The sequence below is a fragment of the Papilio polytes genome, unplaced genomic scaffold (genome assembly GCF_000836215.1).
Source record: "Papilio polytes unplaced genomic scaffold, Ppol_1.0 DF823731.1, whole genome shotgun sequence".
Lineage (NCBI taxonomy): Eukaryota > Metazoa > Arthropoda > Insecta > Lepidoptera > Papilionidae > Papilio > Papilio polytes.
In genome coordinates, this window is record NW_013525473.1 from 2,392,038 (window position 1) to 2,402,665 (window position 10,628).

Below are 10,628 nucleotides of genomic sequence, written 5' to 3' on the forward strand. Positions count from 1 at the left end.
TTCCACGTGGACGGAGTCGTGGGCGCAAGCGAAATACATGTTAACGTTTCTCTTGAATGACACTATCTATTAAAAAATCCTACATCAAAATCCTTTTCTAAGTTTTAAAGATTGCATAGGTACACATGGACAGGCAGACAGCGGGAAGCGACTTTGTTTTATACTATGTAGTGAAGCAAAGGAGGTTACTAGAACACCACAAATCTGTTCCTTATTAACAGGAAAACATTTCATGCTGAGTTGTTAATGAGATCGCGTGCGTATTGAGAGGTTCCAGTTAAAATTTCTTGTGAATTGAATAATTTGCCGCAAAAAAATCGAGTGCAGCGGCCATTTACACTGAACACAAAGTCATGAGTCACTCGCGTACAAGTGACCATAATACTGACCCACTTAGGCTGTAATTTCGATACCTTTACGGATGAGTAACAATGGTTTACCTATATTATATTGTACTTATGATAAATATCAGAAAGTTGACATTAAAAAAAACCTTTCAGAGGCTCACACCTTTGACAAAATTATCGCACAACTGTTCTGCAATTATCGATTGTTTCGCAGCCAATTAAACTGTTTAGTTGCACAACTAAAGTAATGTGCACATCTCCATACAAGCTTATAGAAATGAAAGCGCGACTAAAAAGTTGTGCGATAGTTTAGTAAAAGATGTGAGCGCACTCGAATTTTTTCAACTTCGATAAAATAAGATTTTTTAGTTATCAAATATATATAAAATGCGACTTGTATGAAGTCAAATACACTTATTAGATACTCTGGCCCCGGCTAGAATTAGAACTTGGACACGCGACCATTAACCACTGTGCCAAAGGGATTTAAATACATATGTATGAGTGAATCTTTAATAAAATAATTACAGGATATGAGATAAATATGTTCATAACAGAAATTAAATATTCGAATATTTATGGTAAATTGAACAATAAATAATGTGAACTTGCAATAACTTATACATATGTTTATTTATTATTTCATTTGTTACTATAATGTGTTATGTAAACAAATTATGTTTTTAATTAATATTTATACACCTTTATAACTGAGAGATGTTAAAGGGTTTTTTGTAAAGTTCCTGTTTTTGTCCAGGATATTCCGAACGCAATGGTCATCATACTAAGCACAGTCAAGGGACCGTTCGAATACAATGTCCAAGTTACTTGTGTAATGCATAATATTTCAAATTAGTCAAATTCTATGTCTGCACAACTTTGATGTGAATACAAAGTCATTTTTTTAACTGTAAGTAATTTAATCAATGTAATTTATGCCTAATTATTTAAGCCTTGGTTAAAATGAGAAATTGATGTATATAATTTGGTGCTCATACTGGTTTAGTAATAAGTAGGTAATTTACTAATATTTCATTTAGGGCCTGTCCCACCATTGGCTGATAGAGGCTCAGATAAATTAAAAATGACGTCACTGTCAGACAAGGGAACAAAATCCGATATTATATACGTTGGATTATTATCAGACAATTTACAATTTAGTGGGGCAGGCCCTTAAATAAGTTTACAATAATGCAATGGCAGGATTAGAACCCGCTAGGACGGACTATCGATCTCGCCGAAGACATTTACATGTACATTGATAGATTGTTGCGCCATCTAGCGGTCTATCTTAGATTTGATTCGTATACGCGACTGTATACATGTTTTACAGAATTTCAGAACAATAGGTTTGATAATTTTTTAGTTTATGTTTTACCATTGTTCTATTATTGCCAAAGTACAGTAATCCGTCACCTGGAATCTTGCGAACATATTATATAAATCGATACATTTGAATACACTAGTAGACCATGCTTCGACCTTGACGTGTTTATAATACAAAATACTAATCATGATACCTTATGTTAAAATACTAATTTATTTGCAAATCACAAGGAGCAATTTCTACATCTAATACCTAGCTGTTGCTCGCGACTTTGTCCACATAGAGTAAAAAAAAATAGTAAAACATAACTAATGTTACTCAATAATATCGTAGCTTTTTAACGGTGGAAGAATTTTTAAAATCGGAATTGTAGTTTTCGAGTTATTTCAAAACAAACAAAAATCCAAAAATAGTAAAAAACATAGCCTATGATACTTAATGATAACGTAGCTTTTTAATGGGCGAAGAATCTTTAAAATCGGTCCAGTAGTTTTTGATATATTTCAATGAATACAAAAATACAAATCTATCATCTTTATAACATTAGTATAGAAGTTAATAGGATAGGATTAAGATAATGGTAGTGGTGCTTACTCTTGGTAAACGAATTAAAATGGTTCAACTCACGTATAATCTTCCCGTGACGTCACCGACTAGATTCGGTGCTTACTGTTGGCAGTTGGAAGACTAATAATTGTAGTTAGTCGATTAAAGCAACACTATATGGTAGGATACATAAAGATACGATATACCCACTATTAACCTAAAATTATTGAGGCAACCCAGTCAGTATATATCAAACTACCGCTCGAAATTCTTATGGTGATATTATGAATACATAACAATAATCTTTGTTACTTTTTCTTAAGCATTTTTAATAAAATGCGGTTAGAAATAGGGCCGTAATCAATTCAATATTTTATTGACATATTTTTATTAATCTTCACACCTGCAAAGGAAGATGTAACAGGATGTTTCTCTACGCTAGAATTTATTAGACATTACTAAACATTTATGATTTGTATTGTTTTTTTATAAAATACTACAGAAAAATAACATTGTTATAAGGGTAGGTAAGACAATAACTAGAAGACAGTGGAGTTTGTAACACTAAGAAATAGGACTTGGATAAGGTTAGATAAGTTATCAATTATTGTAAAACAACTAAGATTATAATTTACATTGATTAGATGTTGTTGAATTGATCAAATTGGACAAAACTATAAGCTTATTTTAGATAAAAGCAAAAATCATTAAGGACTATGAAGTTCTTGAACATCTATAATATTGATGGATGAAATTCTAATATCTCAATACTAAAGTGTACTTACTTGTACATGTAATTAATCTTTTTAAACGATATACCCATTGTGTTCTTATCAATGCCAATCAAACAGATAATTTGTTGATATCATAGTAATAAACGTGAATTTTCACAACACGCTCGTGAAATTTGGAACTCGAAATGGTAAATGTTTAAGTTTATTTGCCTTTAAGTGAAAATTATTAAACATATCAGAACTATTTTTGCCACTCAAACATAGTCACTTACATTTTGCGTCGAAATTATTTTACAGCAAAAGTGAAAAATAGTGTAGTAAAAGGAAGTTAAAGAAAACCTGTGACATGTTTTAAAACATTCTACGAGTACAGGTTGAAAGACAAAGCAGATTAATGGTCTAAGACCTAAGATAGTGATTGTTGACGTTGATGTACAAAACACACACAACATTTACATTTTATTTACCGCATGCAAATAGTAGGTTAAGATAAATGTAAATAGTCAGAACCTACAACAACATAAAATGATTTAAGGTTTGTTGTTTCAGAGAATTCTGCTACTATCATGCTTGGTGACGTTCTGTTGTGCCGAGCCGCGTGTTCTCGAGCCCCCCATACGAGTGGAATTGGAGCCACCAGTGTCGAACAATCTTAATACAAGAAATGTTCTCACCAGCTGGATAACGATGCCGGTAGACCACTTCGACCCACAGAATAGAGATACATTCCAAATGGTTAGTAAAGAATTAAACAAATCTGCATAGTTTTAAATAAAACATTACTTTTGTTCCTTAAAAATATAACTTTAAAAACACTTTGTCATCAGCAGTTACTTTCCTTTGATTTCTTCTCCGATATAAAATAGTACAATACTAAAGACAACTAACGTTATTAGAAGAAACAGTTCATCTCACATCATTTTTAATGAAGACACTAAATGATAACAATGAGACCTAATCTGGTCTGATTTAAGGAGTGCGCTGGATGATTCAAGTCATGTTCCAGCAATGCATATTCTTAGGAACAAACGAATCTTAAATACTTCCTTTCGATAGCGCTACTTTCTATCTGATAGACTAATGTTAGAATTTGAAGTTTTAGCGTCGCCTAATCGTTTAAAAGTGCGTTACTTATTCACATGACATTTCAGTATACGGCCGTTTGTCTGACGTGTGTGTTTGTGTGATTTCAGCGGTTCATGTTCAACGAGGAATTCTTCGGTGGCGCAGGCAAGCCGGTGTTCATTATGGTAGGCGGCGAGTGGGCCATCGCCCCGGGCTGGCTGCGCGCCGGGAACATGTACCTCATGGCGCAGGAGAATCAAGGATACCTTATTTATACAGAACATCGCTACTATGGGGAGACGTTGCCTTATACGTTAGTTCCTTTTATTGTTAACTAGCTTTTTCCCGCGACTCCGTCAGCGTGGAATGTAAGTAAAATAATAAAAGCAAGTAGCCTCTGTGTTCTTCCAGACTATCCTCTACATCTATTCCAAATTTCGTCGAGATCCGTTCAGCAGTTTAGCATACAAACTCTAAGAAACATCCATTCAACCATCATTCCAAGCTTTTGTAATATTAGTAGGATAAGGTATGAAATAAGACTATAAAAAGCCAGTCCAGAAGTGAACTAATTACTTATCGTAAATTTTGTATTTGTTAAGCTGAGTTCTAATTACGATTGTGATCCAATCATCATTTATAATTTTGTGTATACTTACAGAGAATTTACGACTGAGAACTTAAGATTTCTGAATGTAGACCAAGCTTTAGCGGACATCGCATATTTTATATTGGAATTGAAAAAGCAAGAACGCTTCGCGAACAGTAAGATTATTTTGTACGGCGGCTCGTACGCCGCCAACATGGCGCTGTGGTTCAAACAGCGATATCCTCACTTGGTGGAAGGTGCTGTCGCTTCCAGTGGCCCTATCAAGGGGAAAGTTGATTTTGCTGGTAAATTCTTTACTTTATTTGTTAAATTAATTAAATGAAATGTTATTTACCATACCAACGATCTAGAAAACTTAAAAGGAATACCATCGCAAGCGAATTGGACGGATAAAAAAGTACTTTAGTATACAAAACTGTCAATAAACTAGTGAAGTTTATGAAGATATCTAGATAAGGGAATACAATCTCAGAACGTGGACCCCGGTCCTTGCGTGATAGTAGAAAATATTTTCCTCGAACGACCAAGCTGGGCCCTATTTTCATCTTTCGACTTTTTTTAGGAAAAGAGAAAAATAAAACTTTGGTAAAATTATGAGTAGGTAGGAGAAATGAAAGAGTTTTACAAATAGATATATTATTTCTTAGAATTTATATTAACATTTTAATAATAATAATAATTTTAACCTGTCATCAAAAACTCAATGTTTTCAGGGTATTTGGAGGTGGTTCACGAAGCATTTAAATCGGAAGGCGGCGAGCAATGTATATCGACTATAAGACAGGGAATTTCTGATACAATTGCCGCAATGGACAACGTACTGGGCCGGCAATCGATTCAACAAGCGTACAGGTAAGGCAAACTTAAATTTAATATTAATCACAAATTCAAATTATTACTTAACTCTTATTTTTACTACGTTTTGTTTATAGGCTATGTAATCCTTTGAACTATGACAACGAGCTCGATCTCGGCTACTTCTCGGGGCTTATTACGTGGACATTCTCCGGATCAGTGCAACGTGCACGCCCTGGCACCCTTTTAGCAATATGCAACAACTTCGCAACAAATGTTTATGGTAATATGGCATCCACAACAAGACATAATAAGAATGTTAAAGCAGCAATACTAAATATCGCTAATTTCTTTGCAGGAGAAACTCCGATGGAAAAAATAGGCGGCTACATAGCCTCGACCCAAAACCTAGGATCGTGTTGGGCCACTGGATTCGAAACCTTTCTAAGATCTTATAATACCACTTCCATTTGTAAGTATTTACAATTTAATTGGGCCTTCAGTTATAGAGCGTATATGACAACACAAAATTTGTTTCAATAAAGACAACCGATTTGAGCTCAGTGCTCTCTTCATTAGATACATATTTCTTGAATTATTTTCAATGACATGAATTAAACTGCAAGTCACAGCGTTAAATCGTTTTGAAATAAGTTCTACACTTTTTACTAAGAGCAAAAGGTATTACTAGTTGCTTTTTAACTAAGTATTTTATTTCAGCAAGAGCGTGGTATTACCAGACGTGTACGGAGTACGGGTATTTCCAGATAGCCCCGAAATCGGGCACGGTGTTCGATCAGTTGAAATGGCTCGACGTTGCATTTTATGTTGAAGTGTGCAAGCAGGTTTATGACCAGAGGTACCGTTAAAAGTATATATCCTAAGGAGAACACTATTAATTCACATTGCAACCGTATTAGTAAGAATTTCTTTCATATATCATCTGTAGACTAACACGATTATATATTGTAAGTAAAACGTATAGGGCGGATTCTGACGTAACTAACTTGTTTGTTGATTGTTATTCAGGCCTCACTTTGTTTTAGATTTGACGAGGCGTTCGTCTACGATGCAGTGGATCGGGTCAACTTAGTATTCGGTGGTTTGAAGCCCGATGTAAACAACACGATCAACATTCACGGCACAATAGACCCTTGGCATGCTCTCGGTGTCTACGACAGGGATTTAAAAGATAGTTCTCCGACCTACACAGTGCCGAGGTAAAAGAATGAACTTCAGTTTTTGTGTATCTCTTAGAGTGCCGAGAAGTGTGTTGAAATTAGGACAATTTCGCTTTAAGGGTTTACGTAGACTTAACTATAGGACCTACATAAAGTGATACAAGTCCGAGATGGCATATATCTATCTTATAAGGTTATCGGACAATACTTTTTCTTCTGAAGTTTGAGATACTAGTACGATTACTACCGTATAACGATCAGTACTTCATTGTATATTTTTTGTACATGCAGGGCGTCACACTGTTTCGACATGCAGGGCTGGCTGAGCACAGACACCATACAAATGACGCGCGTGCAGCAAGCCGCCAGAAGACTGGTGGCGCGTTGGCTCTCTTAAACCTCCTTGTTATGTTGTAAATAAATAGAACTTTATATATTTGATTTATATGCGTATTTTGTTTATAAAATTTTCTTTAATTTATTACCATATATAGCTTTATATTGTTATGAATTATTTTAATATTTTTGCACTTAATATCTATGGGACAGGAGTAAAGAAAAAAAACCACTTTATCCCGATGGGACGGGAATGCAATTTATTTATTATTAGTCGAAATTTCACATTTAGACAAATTCAAAATACACAGCAAGTTAATAAGAATTTTAACGGGTCGATACAGATCCAAAAATATAATCAAAGTACTCGCTACCCGTCCTACGAATAATCAAATTTCCTAAGTTTAGTTCTAATTTCATAAAATGTCAAGTTTCCAATGCGCCTAGAGGCGTGTTCGTGTGTAATAAATGCACAGTGCACTACTGCCCGGGGCGAGTCGGTGTGCTTTCAAAATGGCTCTTTTCCACTATGATCCTTTTCGGAAACACAACACAAAATGTACCGCACGGTGGGGTGACAATAATTGGCTAAGATTTCATTTTAAAAAGGAGACAAAATTCACTGACACTTATCTAGACTTAAAATAAAAGTGGTGTCCCCGCCGCGCGGCACGACGTTTGCAGTGGGACGAGAACGTACGAGAACGTACGGGAACGTGAAAACGTTCCAGAGCGCCCTCGGCCCGCTGTGACGCGCCGCGGCCAGTAGTCTACTCTACCGCGTGTAACACTTAACATAAAGCTCACAGTACAACATTCGAGATTATGGCAGTTCATCATTCAAGTCGAAAACTTTTTATAGCAAAAAAAATCATTATCATAGGCCCTTACTTCTATTTGACAAATTCATTAAAAACCGATGACTTATGAATCGCTTTAAAAAGGAATTAAAACATTAAAATTGTCATATGTACGCTATATAATAAATAGGACGCCACGTGCAAATGAAAACTGTACAAATAAATCCATTAAATGTAGGTAAATGGCATTGACATATCACATGCAGGTAAATTAGGAGACATAATACTTATTATTCTAACATTTCATGATGTCTTTTGGTCAAGGAACATGTATGAACCCTGTCACGAGCAGGACAGCACTATCTGACAAATTCATAGATGACAAATTTTATGATACAGCTCGGATGACACAAAACTCAATGTTGAGTATATTTTGTGACATTCCTTTATATCTGCTATGCCACGAATATAAAAAATCATGTAACGGCTGGTCGTAAGGGCCTATACATTCGGTCGACATCATATACAGATGACATAGAGGCATGATTTGATATATAAATGGCCACAGAGGCGACACGGCGCCTCAAATGATAGAACTGCCGCTGAGAGCGGAACTAACTCAAACTCACAAATGACGGCTCCGTTACGCCTACGCAACTAAACTAACCAATACTTAACTATTACATACACTGAATCGCGCAAATGCAACCTCCGCACGGACCGCCGCACATTCCGTAGCCTTACTTTTTCATACAATACTTTCATGTCAAAACATTATTTCTTTTACAAAAAAATATGACAACAAAATCTAAATACAGAAATCACAATAATTAGATAATTAAAACATATTACAATTATTTCATTGGTTGTTAAAATTCAAAATTAACGAAATGAACAATTAAAAAAAAATATTTCACAAGTATAAAACAAAAGTGTTACCATATAAAACAGTTACATATTACATATTGAAACCGTAATAAAACTGGATACTTATGAATTGTAAATATAAATAATACGGTAGCAACAGGAACGCAAGAGGTCCGTGCATTGACCACTCCCACGCAATGGCAGTTTCATTCGCGAGATTTCGTCGCATTAACAATAGCCTATAGAGAGACAGCGATATTATCTCCGTGCTCTCGCTACAACACACGTAGATGAAGTGTTTAAAGATACTGGTGGAATATTTACAAGGTGCTAGATGTTGGTGCAAGTCAATCTACGACGAGCGGCTTGGGCGTCTCCCAGGGGAAGCCCTCCCGCCCGAAGTGCCCGTACGTACTCGTCTTCTGGTAGATCGGCGCCTTCAGGTTCAGCTCCCTGGAAATACAGTTAAGAACGGTTCAATTCAAGGGAATCAGATATTACATTCACTGCCATTTATTACCTAACTAGCTTTTGTCCAACGAGGAATGAATAAAGGTTAGTAATTTGCCTGTTGTCTTCCAAAGTTTACATTTATATCAAAGTAGCTTTCGCCCGCGATTCCGTCTGCGCGGAATAAAAAGAAACAAAAGCGAATAGCATATGTGTTTTTCCAGACTATCCCCTACATCTATGGCAAATTTCATCGAAATCTGTTTAGCCTTTCAGGCTACAAACTTTAACAAACATCCATTTAAACTTTGGCATTTATATTAGTATGAAGTATGATTTCATAGAGATCCATTTACCCGTTCTGTAAATACTTAGTTACAAATATCCATCAATCTAAACTTTCGCATTAACATGATTAATTTTAGGGAGCTTTAGTTTCATTTTGATACATACATGTGTATTAAAAAGTCTATTGATTAAAGGTTTATATAGTTGTCATAATTTCTCGTTTCGCTTGATTTCGACTACAAATATTTTATTAAACAGTACAGTTCTAAAACAAAGGTACATAAATCGTAAATCGACAAATTGAAATAATCGACTAAATGTAGTTGATATTAAGCTTTACTACTTCAAGGTTTTGTATTTAATTCAATCGATCTAGACCAGTTTTTAGGTCAATCTAGACAATTAAGCCAACCTAAACCAGTTTATCGAGATAACATTCTTTATATTATGTGTTATAACATACTACAGTACTAAATACCAGAAAATGCATAAGCAAAATGACAAAAGCTTGCCTATTTTGCCGTACCATAATATTTTTCCTGTTGTTGGTGGTCATATCACTATCTATACCAATATTATAAAGAGAAAAGATTTGTATTTTTGTATGTATTTCATTCCCGCAAAAACTACTGGGCATGATTTTTAAAATTATTTTACCAATACAAAAGGTTATTTATCTGTGATATATTTTTTTTTATTACTAATATTGAGAAACCATTTATAAACCGCTGTTTATAATATAATTTAAATAAGAATACGCTTATTTTTGGACCCCGGCGTTAGAAAATTTTTATCTTATGAATGAGAAATTATAACCAAAATATCTAAACAATTTTACGTTTATAAGGTTGTACATTGACTTATTTAAAACAGACAAGCATGTATCATCAATTTGAACTCACTTTCTAAAATGTTAGATGAGTTATGAATACATTTTGTCATTTACATTGAATCTACCATACCTCTATAACGTAAAACATTTTGTGTTTCCTTTGGACTTAAGCTTATCGAGGTTCTACTGTACTATAATTCTGCATACTGCATTATTTTTAAAATTGGCCGATTCTGAATATACCATATACATAAGTCAATATCGCATAAAATGGCGGTTGAAACAAAAAGCTTTCCATCCGTCGATATGTATATATATGTCGAGCACTCACTTGACGATCTTCCCGGGGCGCAGATCGAAGTTCTTCTGCACGATGGCGAGCAGCTGCTGCTGCGTCTTGTGCGAGGTGCCGTAGTCGAACACCGTGATGGACAGCGGCTCCGCCACGCC

At 35.0% G+C, this 10,628-nt stretch overlaps 2 protein-coding genes across 3 annotated transcripts in view; one reads left to right on the forward strand and one right to left on the reverse strand.

Moving 5' to 3' along the window:
* The first annotated feature begins 2,998 nt into the window (after positions 1-2,998).
* On the forward strand, positions 2,999-7,046 carry LOC106103611 (putative serine protease K12H4.7). Of its 2 annotated transcripts, none has more exons than XM_013283394.1 (10): positions 2,999-3,142; positions 3,504-3,689; positions 4,148-4,332; positions 4,681-4,913; positions 5,343-5,481; positions 5,562-5,707; positions 5,783-5,896; positions 6,145-6,283; positions 6,471-6,644; positions 6,897-7,046. In XM_013283394.1, the coding sequence occupies exons 1-10, from the start codon at positions 3,140-3,142 to the stop codon at positions 7,000-7,002; spliced, it is 1,425 nt and encodes a 474-aa protein (XP_013138848.1). In that variant the 5' UTR covers positions 2,999-3,139; the 3' UTR covers positions 7,003-7,046. The 2 variants fall into 2 exon arrangements, with proteins under 2 accessions (XP_013138848.1, XP_013138847.1); XM_013283393.1 differs by lacking the exon at positions 2,999-3,142 and adding an exon at positions 3,365-3,433.
* Positions 7,047-7,401: 355 nt separating this feature from the next.
* Positions 7,402-10,628, reverse strand: part of LOC106103466 (S-adenosylmethionine synthase) — an 11,180-nt gene continuing 7,953 nt past the window's right edge. Inside the window, exons 9-10 of the mRNA XM_013283247.1 lie at positions 10,510-10,628; positions 7,402-9,061 (exon numbers count right to left, since the gene is read on the reverse strand). Coding sequence (XP_013138701.1) covers positions 8,956-9,061; positions 10,510-10,628 — 225 coding nt within the window. The 3' untranslated portion in view covers positions 7,402-8,955. The remainder of the gene's footprint in view (positions 9,062-10,509) is intronic.